At 31.1% G+C, this 13283-nt stretch overlaps 4 protein-coding genes across 7 annotated transcripts in view; 3 read left to right on the forward strand and 1 right to left on the reverse strand.

Annotated features, from left to right (window-relative positions):
• The first annotated feature begins 448 nt into the window (after positions 1-448).
• Positions 449-5018, forward strand: LOC108750463 (protein CREG1). The gene is made up of 5 exons (XM_018489913.1): positions 449-848; positions 2179-2333; positions 4085-4204; positions 4290-4365; positions 4765-5018. Exons 1-5 carry the CDS (start codon positions 581-583, stop codon positions 4929-4931), a joined length of 786 nt encoding a protein of 261 aa, XP_018345415.1. The 5' UTR covers positions 449-580; the 3' UTR covers positions 4932-5018.
• A 565-nt stretch (positions 5019-5583) lies between these two features.
• Positions 5584-7023, forward strand: LOC108750791 (H/ACA ribonucleoprotein complex subunit 1). Its single transcript, XM_018490529.1, has 4 exons — positions 5584-5738; positions 5831-5956; positions 6083-6323; positions 6640-7023. The coding sequence occupies exons 2-4, from the start codon at positions 5850-5852 to the stop codon at positions 6916-6918; spliced, it is 627 nt and encodes a 208-aa protein (XP_018346031.1). The 5' UTR covers positions 5584-5738; positions 5831-5849; the 3' UTR covers positions 6919-7023.
• On the reverse strand, positions 6149-12173 carry LOC108750789 (la-related protein 7). 4 transcript variants are annotated; one of them, XM_018490526.1, is made up of 7 exons: positions 11975-12173; positions 11622-11910; positions 11164-11510; positions 9280-10902; positions 9014-9158; positions 8777-8934; positions 6149-6199 (listed from the first exon to the last, which is right to left on the reverse strand). In XM_018490526.1, the coding sequence occupies exons 2-6, from the start codon at positions 11857-11859 to the stop codon at positions 8783-8785; spliced, it is 2505 nt and encodes an 834-aa protein (XP_018346028.1). In that variant the 5' UTR covers positions 11860-11910; positions 11975-12173; the 3' UTR covers positions 6149-6199; positions 8777-8782. The 4 variants fall into 4 exon arrangements, with proteins under 4 accessions (XP_018346028.1, XP_018346030.1, XP_018346029.1 ...); XM_018490528.1 differs by lacking the exon at positions 6149-6199 and having other exon boundaries at positions 8265-8934; positions 11622-11882; XM_018490527.1 differs by lacking the exon at positions 6149-6199 and having other exon boundaries at positions 8265-8934; positions 11622-11886.
• Positions 12174-12817: 644 nt separating this feature from the next.
• Positions 12818-13283, forward strand: part of LOC108750459 (60S ribosomal protein L24) — a 1991-nt gene continuing 1525 nt past the window's right edge. The window contains exons 1-2 of the mRNA XM_018489909.1: positions 12818-12915; positions 13045-13120. Of these exons, the coding sequence (XP_018345411.1) occupies positions 12911-12915; positions 13045-13120 (81 nt within the window). The 5' untranslated portion in view covers positions 12818-12910. The remainder of the gene's footprint in view (positions 12916-13044; positions 13121-13283) is intronic.

Consider the following 13283-nt stretch of genomic DNA (forward strand, 5'->3'; position numbering starts at 1 on the left):
CACCACAAACGGTCTTCTAAAATTATATGAAACTGTCGGGGTGAACGATTCATTTGCCTTTCCTGAAAAACAACGAAATGTCATCAATCTATAATGATCAACTATAATGATATCCAGAGTTAAAAAATTCATGGGGATTCCATTTCACGAAGACTCGAGTCGTAACGAGAAGATAACATTCAGACGCATTAAATGCAGATTAAAGTCGACTTCTGCTCGATATGTATCTAGGTTCTTTTTCATGATATCGATAGTTTAAAAAAATATATATAACGCGATATTATGAAAAGATTAAATTCAGAGATATCTCTTTCAAACTTTGTCACGTCGCATAGCAATTTGCTGAATGTACGTGACAATGATACGAGCTTGAATCTGATTTGTTGAATCCGTTCTCACCGCGCAAGTCACAAAAATCAGTTATCATCAGTTTCGTTATTTGCTGCTAAGTTTGTAAAGCGCGCGCAGTCAGCATTACCCATTTATAAGGCGCACTTGCTCCCGAACTTCACCTCAATTGAGAGAAATAGCGCTGAGCATAGTCTTGCTTACGCATCGTAAAATATACATAGCGCATATCATGATGTCGCTAATCGCAATCATCGTCGCTCTATGCGTTCTACTGAGTGAAGCAGACAACTTAAATGAAGTGAAAGATACATTCTGGAACAAAATTCAAGAGAACGCTGAGACAAGTAAGACGAAGAATGAGTTATACAAATCTGTCGAGTTCCCGACGCGTTCAATCGGATTCGACGATGATCGAGAGATTCAGCTGAGAAGTCATACTCATACATTACAGAATTTACCACCGGCCGTAATGGCAAGATACATCGTTAATCAAGCTGGTAATATCAACGTGATAGCATTAGCACCTATCAAATAATAAGTTTTTACATAATAAGTTTTAATAAAATAACAGTTATTTAATAAAGTAATCAAGATTGAGTAGTTAATTAGTTAAAAGTTAATAAAATTAAAAAGTTAACAATTTTTAACTTAACTTGGTTAATTTTAATTTCTATTAACTATTGATTTTAACTTATTTTGTAAAACACTTAATTAACAAATAAAATATTAAATTTACTTGATAATCCAAATTGTTTTATCATTTAGATTTTAATCTAATTTTAAAATCTTACATTTTTATTTTCAGCTAATTTAATCTTAATGAAACTTTTGACTAAGTTAATTTTATAGATTAGTAACTTTAATTTAACTTTGTTAAAAAGATAAAAACTAATTTACTCAAGTTTGATAATTATGTAAAATGGTATATAAAAGCTTATCATTATGAATTATATAAGCTGACATTCTGATACATATTTAATAAAATATATATTAACACACACATACACAAAGATTATATATGCTGACATACTCTAATATCTACAATTTTGCATTAGTATAAAATATATCTGTTTATAAGAAAGGAATAGTCTGTTTAAAATGTTTTTATTAACGCGTGCAAACAGCTTTTGTTCGATATCTCACTTGTAGTTAATTAAATATATAAATATTGTAAATGAATGCAAACTACACAATTTGCATCATTTTATCATGATACGCGTATCGAGATAATCATCGAAAAACAGAAGTAAGATAAAAAACGCCCTTGAAACAACATGTTATATTAAATTATCGCGTTTCATTCATACGCATCTTCCTTTCTATATACTCGTACGTACACAGTTGCTGCTTATTTCAACAGAATACTGATATTCTGGTCTCATGCCAGATATTTGATTTGGTATCAACTAATAAACTTGAGTCACTGTCAAATACAAACACGACAAAAAAAGACTACTTCCCCTGCTGAAAAAAATCATGTTACAACGTTACATGATGAAATTAATATAAATAATTAAAACGTGTAAATAACGGATTGTTCCATCTGTACGTGATTTTAAAATTACGTATTTTGAAATGTCACATGATGATACTTTTTTTTTCTACTATGTTGTTCTTGTACAGTCGTAAATATAAGAATGTTATTTTCAGAAGAGGACAAAGAAATTACAAATTTTTCAAATTCATCTGAAAAGATCAGAATTGTAATTTGTTGCATAGAAAAGGGATATGTGTTTTATAAAAATGATTCAGCACTTTATGTACTATTAATATACCTATTTACGCATTCAGTATTATAGTACAATATATGGATCTTTGTATTGGTAGATTGGGCGGCCGTAGCGACGATAAGCACAAGAAAAGATATTCGAAATTTTCCCGTTGCAAATTTGGCCTCCATCGCCGATGGGCCTGTTGGAGGCGGTACTGGAATACCATACATGTATCTCACTCCTTTGGACTATACTGCTAAAGATCTTGCTGTAAGTATTGATAGCGTTATATCGAGTGTTGGAACAAATACCGTTTGAAAAGTATTTAGGTACAAATATAGGTATTGTATGGAAAAAGTATTTACTTATATATATGAGTATATAGATATATATATTTTAAAAAAATTATCTGGGTAGGTACAGGTACAGCATATAAAAGCATCTAAAAAATTTAGATACTTTTCAGGTATTTCTAACAAAAAAAGGGAAAAGACATAAAAAGGCAAATAATAGCTGCATAAACAAATTTTATTATTTTTCAATTGTTGATGTAATGTATAATTTGTTTATAAATTTAAAAATTAGATTTTTGTCGCGTACTGTTTTTACCGCATCACATATGACCACTCTCTGTTTAGGTTTTTTAGTTCGCCTTAAATTAGTTATTATTTATTAAATACTAAGAACCAAAATAACTTAGACGGTGAAGCCAAATAAAAGCACTTGCGCAAAGTTAAAAATGAGAGAAAAACGATAATTTATAATTTATATAACAATCAAAAATTAAGTTCCTAATATAATGATATAAAATGTATAAATAAATACCTCGTATATCTATAATAAATTTAAAAAGTACCATACAAAAAAGTACCCATGTATTTCCACTTATAAAGATTTAGATAATATAATACATTTATAGAGCCACTTTGACCAACTCCGACTATTAATTTTAATCAACGATTAGTCTATTGGAATTGGTAAATTGTATTTATCATTTCGCTTAACAACAGATGCGATTGATCAATTCCAGTGGACTAATCATTGATTAAAATTAATCGGAGTTGGTCGAAGTGGCTTATCTGAATTAAGTATCTAGATACTGTATCTAGATACTTTTATTTAATATATGTATTGTTCCAACGTTGGAATCTAATTATTGGTCGTCACACATGTACTATACATTGGCTGTGTTCCAAAATTCACTGCCAATGTCGAAAATATATAGCAAAGTAATCTGAAGGTTTTCAACGCATATTTTGAAACACAACCATTATATTATATATATATACGTTATACATTGTACTGCACATTTTATACTATCTAAATCATTTACAAAGAGTTTATAGAGGTTGAAAAATGTAAAGAATAATACAATAATCCTATTAAAATGTGATGCAAAAGACCTATCAATCTGATAATTATATTTTTAAGTTGATAAGTTAATAATTAAATTTTTTTTAATTATACAAAATATACGTGCATGATATCAAAATGATTTTAACAACAATTTTTTTTAATTACATTGTATAAATATCAGAAAATGTTACTAAAGTTTATTGCGTATACTGATATTTTTTATCAATTAAAAAATACTTGACATCTTTTCCAGCTTGAAATGAGCAGATTTAATAATTGATTATATTTCCACAAATATAATTTACAAAATAATCGCTATCATATCACGTTTTGATATCATGTTGTCTACAATTAAAAGAAATTTTGATTACTGTCTTATCATATAAGTTATATTTAAAAATCTTAATAACTGTCTTATCATGAGATAAACCATAGCTTTAATTACATAGAATTTTGTTATTTGATTTGAAAACAAATTAAATTATATAATTATTTAATTCGAAACATGACACGATAACAATTATTTATCAAACTGAAAAAAATATCACGTCCTTTTTAACTGATATAAAATATCAAAATTTTTTAAGTAACTCTAACTCATCTGTCTCATCTAGATTTTGATTATAATTATAATATATCATGTTAATATATGCTCACGATTACAGAAAAATCATCACGCGACTGTGTTCGTATCATTAGCTCAAGGAGACTATTGCAAGACTAAAGGATATGATCCGATGGACCCGCGATGTGCTAGAATCCTTCTAACTGGAAAGATTAAAGCGGTCAGTAAATCATTCATTTATACATATATTGTGCGTTATTTTTACATTTTTTTATTCGTCGCTAACATATTCAATGTTTTAATAGGTGAAAAATGAAAGTGTCGAAGTTGTGGAACAATTATTTTTCGATCGTCATCCAAAATTACGTAATCCTCCCGCAGGTAAAATTATAAATGGTACATTTCAATTGGCTTCTGCAACACTTACAAGCACACTTGTGCTTATTTAATATTTCATAAACAACAAAAGTGAAATGATTAATTTCAACAACAAGTGCAGCGCCAAGTGGAATGCAGCCTATAGTCTCTCCATATATTACCTAAAGAATTTTATTTTTATTGTATACTAAGATTATTGATGTCCATTTCTACCATGTAGATAAAAACTTTATTAATGTCATTTATAAATTATATTTTTTTTAACTTATACTTTTTATCTTCTTCTAAGAATTAGAAAAAAGATACAGAAATTAAACTAAAAAGATGCAGAAATTAAATTAATCCAAAATTAAAATTGATCTACATTGATAAAAATAGAGCTATATTGTATTATTTGCACAGATCACAAATTCTTTTTCGCCCAATTGGATATATCGACAATCGCCTTATTGGATAACTTCGGTGGACCGAAATACATTTCCGTTGATGATTACTTAAAAGCACCGACCATCCGCAATAATTTTGATTGGCGCCGTAGAAGAATTTTTTTAAATAAATCTGCTGTTTGATAAGAGTACTTTCTGTTAAAGTCTGATAGATTCTATAAGATCCTGACAATCCGAATTTCCAAGCACAATATTGGGTTTTATCTAGAAAGAAATTTTAAAAACTAATTAATATTTTTATATATCTAATGTAAGAACTTAGGTAACTATTTGTATTACTGAATTTCAATTTGTTACAAATTTTAATTAATATTTGCGGTGATTTACTTATATATAGTAATAAACTAACATATGTAACTCAACGAATTATTTTATTTAATTGAAATTAAATCTTGTTATTATTATTATATCTGCTACCTATTCTGATTGGAAGGACAATTACAAGCATTATAAAATAAAGGTTTCTATTTTTTAAAACCTAACTTATCTGTTTTTTATTTGACCATTTTTTGCGTATGATATATAGATATATTTTCGTATAATTATTTGTGTGAAATTGCTGAGATGTCTCATCATAAAGATTTATCAAAATCTTTCATCATTTTCCGTAAGCTCACTCGTGTTGTATATTTTTTCTTTTTCCTATTCAAATAAAGAACTCTAAAATACCACTAAAATAGTGCCATGATTTAAAAATAGTCACGTAATTTGTGACGTTCGCTATCACGTTATATGCATGCGTATAGTGATTTGATTCCACTATGCGCATCGCAGCGCACCGAAAGTTTTGCCGGAAAGAATTTTCCCATTTGCACCAATGTGTACCAATGTACGCTGAATTGCACTGAATTTACACGTGTCGCACGTGGAGTGTATTTTACGTTCGGTATATCTACGTGAAAATACGATTTTTTTTTTTATTCAATTGAGGTATGTAAAAATATTAATATGAAAGGTTTATAAATTTTGCAAAACAATTTTACTTCTAGTCAGTATGATAGTGTAGAAACCTTTGTTGATAGTTTGCTTCTGTAAGAGGTTATGTCTTTCCGTGGACGCGGTGGTAGGGGAGGCGGTGGTTTTAGGGGTGGTCGTGGAGGCGGAGGATTTAATAGGGGACGTCCTGGTGGTTTCGACAAAAGCAGAGGGTAATTTTATGAATATTGTAATAATAACCTGCATAAAATGCGTCAGACAAATTTGTCAAAAATTAGGTTAAGTCAGAAATAAAACTCCAAGACATTAAATGTTTTTTTACTGCAAATTTATTGTAGGTATGATCAAGGTCCTCCAGAAACAGTAACGCCGTTAGGACATTTCACATGGACAGTAGAAAATGATTTAGTTCTTAAAGTCGACATTGAACAGATACCCTTTTTCAATGCTCCGATCTACACAGAGAATAAACAGCAGATTGGGAAAATAGACGAAATATTCGGGAACATTCGGGACTACTATGTGTCTGTTAAATTATCGGAAAATGTAAAAGCCTCTAGCTTCCAGAAGGATGTTCAGGTATTATAACATTAAAATTAGATAGAAACATTCATAATATAAAATGGTTATTAAGTGTTCTAAAAGATTTTAAGGAATGACGCACAAATTCCTCACGAAATTTCAATTAATCATTTCTCTGAAACAACTTAGTATCAAAGATGCAGGGTGTCAGAATTAAGGAAAAATTTCATTTTTTCCAAAAATTTCAAAAACCACTTGGGTCATTTTATTGAATCTTTATGTGTGTGTATCATACAAGTCATCTTCATATGAAGTCATACATCCCAGAAATATTTGTATACGAATTCTACATGTCATTGTCTGTTGATTATAGTTATATATCGACCCAGCAAAACTGCTGCCTCTTCAGAGGTTTTTGCCGAAACCTCCTGGAGAACAAAAAAGAGGTGGTGGTGGTGGCAGGGTCATGAAAAGAGGTGGTGGAGGCAGAGGAGGAGGTAGAGGCGGCGGCAGACCATCTTTCGGAAGAGGAGGAGGCGGTGGCTTCGGAAACAGAGGTGGCAGTGGAGGATTTAGAGGTCGCGGGGGAGGCGGTGGATTTAATCGTTTCAATTCGGGTGGAGGTCGAGGAGGAGGGAGAGGAAGATGGTAGATTTAAAATTAATATTTTAATGTTAGAATAATATCTTATGTACTATAATGATAAACATTGTAAATGATAAAAATGATTAAATATTTTATACAATTTACTCAGTTAATCTTGTCAAATTTTCTTTAATGATTTCAATGTACTAATAGCGATACTATTATTTATATATATGTACATACATGTATACAATATATGTGAACTTGATATGAGAAAAATTTGAAAACTTCGCAGCCTAATAATGAAAGCATACACTTTTAGGTTTTAAATTACTTTTATTTTCTAATATGATGTCCCTCAATTTTAATGCAATACTTTTATGTATTGGAACATATAAGGTTTACTTGCGTTGCTTGAAATTTTCAAGAAATGTTTACACTTAAACGAGATTTAAGATCTGCTTATTTCTTTTTTATTAGACACACACACTGTACATATACTGATAGTATTAGATTGCACTGAAACTCTTTTTCTTTCGCGAAATATGAAAGGTTGATCTTACTTTAAGTAATGTATACTATTTCAGTTATAGAAAACACTATATATTCGACATAAATCTTATATATTGATCTTATATATCAGACCTAAGCCAGATTGCACATATCGAATGATTTTGCCAACCATCATCCCTACCTCTTTTGTTTTATAGCATTTAGACTGCGTTCCATTTAACGCTCACAACGCTCGTGGAATCATTTCATCCTTGTCGTTTATCAAACAAAGACAAACGATGCTCGCAAGCATTGCGAGCGTTAAATGGAATGCAGCCATAGAACGATTGAATTCAGGGACGATATTAGCTATAAACCATATAAGGACTATAGGACTTTGAAACATATTGGCCCGTGTCCTCAGTTTATAGTTTTATTATTATTATTTTTGAATGTTAAAAAATCAAAGTAACTCTTCAAAACCAGCTCCATGTTATGTACTCAGAGAGAGAGCGACGAAATACTATTAAAGACCGTCAACCCTAGACAAATTTTCGGTGGTATAAAAAGGACCCGAAAGTAATTGAAGAACGCTGACACTATCGTCAATTAATATAAATTTGTTATTAATATTATTAATAACAAATTAATTATTAATATAAATATTTGATTAACACATTATTAAATTCATGATTTTTTTTATTACATAAATGCGTCATAAATAAATATGCATACTTGTAAAACTATAATATCCTATATATTGCCGAAAAATTACAAAGATAGATTTTTTGTCTACAGTTATCACCTCTATTGATAATCAAACTTTGATGATAACACTGAAATCATAATTTTAAAGAAAATCGAATATTATTGAGTTTTAAAGCATGTACACCTATAAATACGTCTACAGAACTAATAAATAAAAAAATTAACAGTATTATCAGTTTTTTATTCTTAATCACTTCAATACTAACAAGGACGCAAACTCTCGTAAGGATGTCGGTCTTTAATAATATATTGTTGGTAATATCGATCTTATATAAGATCTATGACATTAAATGTTGAAAAGAGAGAAAGCGAAGATATAGAGCTTAATATGTAGAGTGCAAGTAACGCGGACAAACCTATATAGATTCACAAGCATAAAGCCTATGTGAATAGATCAATGCTTGTTTTATCACACCATAAAGTGATCTGTGTATATCAGCACCCTTATGAATTAGAAGTTTTCAAATTGTTCTCGTATTACAGCGTCTCTATCAAACACATCGTTAACTGACTAAAACGAAATAATATGTTCTCATTGGTGGTACATTGGAGAAGTTACATCGGCCGAAGTGAGTGAATGTGTTTAACTGGGATGTGCGCATTTGGAACATATGTGTGTATATACTTAATTAAGCTTAAGTGAATTATACAAAGTTGAATAATATCATAAGTTAATCTTGATCAAACTTTATACATTTCCCAAGTTCTTTCTCTGCTCGTTTGAGCAATTTATCACGCCCCCTTTGCTTGAATCTTTTCTTTTTACTCAACTTTTCCATCCTATCTTCCGCTATCTTGTCCCAATACAATTTCTCTTCATCACCTGGAAAATTAGCACATAAAGTTGGTAACAAATATATTGTTCGTAATATGTAAGATATACCTTCTAAATATATTTTTACCTTCTAAAATAGTTAAATGTCTTCCTTCGTAACTCTGCTGTGCAAATGTTTGCGCAGCTTCTGCTGTATCGCATCTTATATAGGCTTCACAAGAATCAGCTATTACATCTACATATTTTACCGAATTGTTGTCTTTTAACTCCATCTGAAATTTTAAATACACTTTATATATATGTATATAATACCTTACATTTATAAAAGTTCTTATTAAAATTTATAAGGATACATTTAACTAAAAATTTTTTTTTCTAATAATATAAATGTACCTTGAAACTTTGCGTATCTGTGCAAGGTTCATCCATTTCAATTTTTACTATAATTCCTGGCGCATAATTAACACGTCCACAAGACTTTTCTTCAAGTGCTTCGTTATCGTTTTTATGTTTTGATTTATCATGCAATATATTAGTCTGTCCAGTTTTATCGTGATATCCATTTTTTATAATTCCGTCTCGTTCCACCTCAGCTTTTCTCAAATGCACTTTTAGCTGTTTCATTTTATATCGTTGCAAATCTAAATATCTATTTCTAAGACGTTTCCAATCTAATTTTGCCATTATTTGCAATCCTATTTTACTACAAATATCATTGTCCTGAATTTTACTTCTCTTTTTCCTATTCTTTTTCTTCTTCCTTTCATCACTAGTTTCCTCGATATCGCTATTTCTTGCGCCGAAATCGCTTGTGGAATGTTTTTCAGTTTGTAATAAAGCACTTGCCTCGTCGTTGTCGTCGCCTTCATGTGAATATTCCAATTCTGTTGTTTCATTTTTATTTGAATTTATCGTTAATTTTTGACATTCCTTTTTTACTGCTTCTGCACCGTCATCTTCTGTGATTGTATCATTTATTGTAAGTCTTCTCTTCTTTTTTTCTGTAACTTTATTGCGATTTTTATTCGGAATCTCTTGATTTTCTATACTATTTCCAGTGACTTTGCTGTCCCTTTCGTCTTTAATATATGATTTTTCTGGAGCAAGTTTCCTTTTCTTTAGGCTTTGTCGACCATTACCTGTTGTATCTGTTTCGTCATCATAGGCATTAGTCTTATCTTCAAATTCTTCTTTTGTCACCATTTCTTTCTCGTCTTGCTGATCTATTGTACTTTGATCTACAGTTTTTCTTCTTTTTTTTACTTTAACATCATTTTCATCTGCAACAAGCGATTTTTCCAGGGCATATTTTTCTTTCTTTAAACTTTGTCTATCATTATTATATGCTATATCATTGTCACAAATATTATCCTTATCTTTAGAATCTTCTTTTAGTACTTTTTCTTTTTCATTCTGATACGTTATATTTTGATCCATGGCTTTTTTCTTTTTCTTGACTTTAATGTCTTTTTCTTGATTTTCATCTGCAACAAACAATTTTTCCGAAGAATATTTTCTTTTTTTAAATTTTTGTTTGCCATTGTTATCTGCCACATCTGTTTCATTATCAAGAGTATTATTCTTGTCTTCAGATTCAGATTTTGATTTTTTTTTTCCTTCATCTTGATCTATTATATTTTGGTCAGCAGCTTCCTTTTTCTTTTTCTTAACTTTAACATCGCTTTCGTCTGTAACAGATTTTTCCAAAGAATATTTTCTTTTTTTAGAACTTTGTTTGCTAGTATTATCCCCTATATCTATTTCATGCATGTTATCTTTAGTTTCAATTTCTTCTTCTTCTGTCATAAGTCTCTTCAAACGAAGTCCTTTACGGCCAATATTTCCCACTTCTTCATTGGATGCCTTTTCGTTTTCATTATCTTTCAATCTTGTCTTAATTTTTGAATTTATTACTTCAACTACTGCATCTTTATTAGGTTCATCAAATGTCGTTATACTTAATAACTCATTCGGAGATATATATGATGGCAAAACACCTTTCTTTTTCCGGAATGTCTGTAAAATAAAATATTAAACTATATCATGTCACTAAGTGTGATGGAAATTATAACTATCATCTTCCACATCTGTAATTATAGGTCTTATAATTATATTCGCGTTACTTGAAATTCCCCAAAATTTTTGAACTTAAAATGAGATAGATATACATTTGGACGTTGAAAAGAAAAAAAGTAAAGATGCTGAATGCAAAAAGTGTGCATGTAATGCAAACAGACTTTATATTAGATGACCGTTGATAAATACTATTTTTCTTACCTTAATACATTCTTCAGCACTGCTAGGCTTATCAAATTCCACAAATGCAAACCCCTTTATCTTCCTGTTGCTTCTGTAACGTGGAATCGAGACATATTCTACTGATCCGTATTTAGAAAAAATAGATATTAACCAGTCGTGATCCGCATCTGGAGGTAAATTTTGTACATAAATTGTACACTGATCAATATCTTCTTTCTTCTGAATTGGTGTTAATCGACAGACCTTTGTACCATCCTCTGATACTTTCAACATAGTCGATCCCTGTAGAGCCTTAGCTATCCTGTTTGTGTCTGTAGTCAGCTCGCGCAACTTATTAAATCTTGTGAATACTTCAAGTTCCACATCTAAAAGACCAGTATAATTACAACTAGAATTTCGATTTAATATAATTAAGAAAAGGTACAATTAAATCAAAGGATTATCTTAGACCAAAGTAAAAAAGAAGAAATACTTACAAGGATTCTCTTTCAAAAGTCCTGACAAATAACGATCCTTGTTCAAGTTAGCGTCACTAAAATAAAACTCCATTTGCTTAAGTATCAAGGCATGCAACGCTTTCTTTCTCAGTCTTGGTTTACCACGCGAAACGCCCGGTTTGTTGTTACGTTTAACTGTATCGACTACTGGCTCCTGTATCTGAGGAACCGGTATACTTTCCGAAGCTAATTCCATATCTGATTCCTCCATCACCATTGTATTCTCAAAAGAACATACACCTTCCTAGCAAAATACAGTGTTCACGTACTGCAAGAGAATTTAAAAGTTGGTGTTCGAGTTAATATATACTTTCTATTTTATTTATACTCACCAGTTGTTTACAATGCAAATTAGATCACGAAACCACAGTATATACTGTGACGAAACTTCGAAACAGTATATACTGTTAAGAAACGCATACAATCTTCTTTTGGCCGATGGATTGCCAATTTCATTTACAGAAATCGAAGAATTACGCTTCTAAAACGCATACAATCACGTTCTTATTCTAGAATAGTTCTAAAATCTTTTGATTGCTGAATAAACGCAACAGTCACGCAGTAGTAGGATGCTATTTCATTTGTGCGTTTTGGTCGTACAAATGTGTACAGAACAGAGAGGTCCTCGGATATTTCTATTCCATAGCCAATCAACAGGCTTGAAAAATTTGTCGTACGACAAAACGCACAAATGAAATATAACCCGTAGGCATGAGGTCTGTTCGCGCGTTGTGGCGCTTGCACTTTTTGCACTCAGAATCTTCACTTTCTCTCTTTTTAACGTCCGAATTGTAGCGAATTGCTACATATAATGAATGTAGGTAATTGATGGCATACGGATTCACAAGTAATAACGTTTATTTATTAGCACATACAATATCTTATCGTGAGGTTGTAAAGTGATGATGTCGTGTACGAGGATGGTTAAAGAATGAATAATATGAGAGTGTATCTAGATAGGCAATTGAGTATAGTGTTCGTGAGAACGCGCCATATGGTCGCGGAATATGTATGCCTAAATGAGTATAAGTGTAACTGAAAAAGTGTGAGAACGGATGTGTGTGTGTGTGTGTGTATATGAAAGTGTGAATGTGCTTCACAATTCAAACGTTAAAAAGAAGGAAAGCGTAGATGCTAAGTGCAAAAAGTGCAAATAATATGAACAGATCTAATGGCGTTTGGCCTGTTTGCACATCAGCGCATGTCCGTGGAGTTGGACGGGAAGATCGGCCATTTTTGTTGAAAGCGTTTCTCTGCAGCGTTTCAATATGAAGTAAGTTGTGGTTTTTCATGAAAAATACACATCCGATGTTCTCGGTGCGATCCCATTATATCCAGGAGAGAAACACCGTGCAACATACCAGTACGATGTCCATAATTAATTTATGTATGATGTTTCCAGGATCGGTTTGTGCGCGTACAGCGGGTACAAGATTTATCCGGGCCATGGCAAGACCATGGTCAAAGTTGACGGAAAGGTGAGTACCATTAAGATGACAATTTAATATCGACAAAATAATGATGATATAAGTAGGATAATCGAATATCATGATTCGGTGACTTTTCCCCAATATCGCGTCCTGTATTTACTCAATCATCTGTTATTGCACGTGTTGGCGTAACCTATTTTAGTCTCATTTT

Source organism: Trachymyrmex septentrionalis, unplaced genomic scaffold (genome assembly GCF_001594115.1).
Source record: "Trachymyrmex septentrionalis isolate Tsep2-gDNA-1 unplaced genomic scaffold, Tsep1.0 scaffold37, whole genome shotgun sequence".
Taxonomy (NCBI): domain Eukaryota; kingdom Metazoa; phylum Arthropoda; class Insecta; order Hymenoptera; family Formicidae; genus Trachymyrmex; species Trachymyrmex septentrionalis.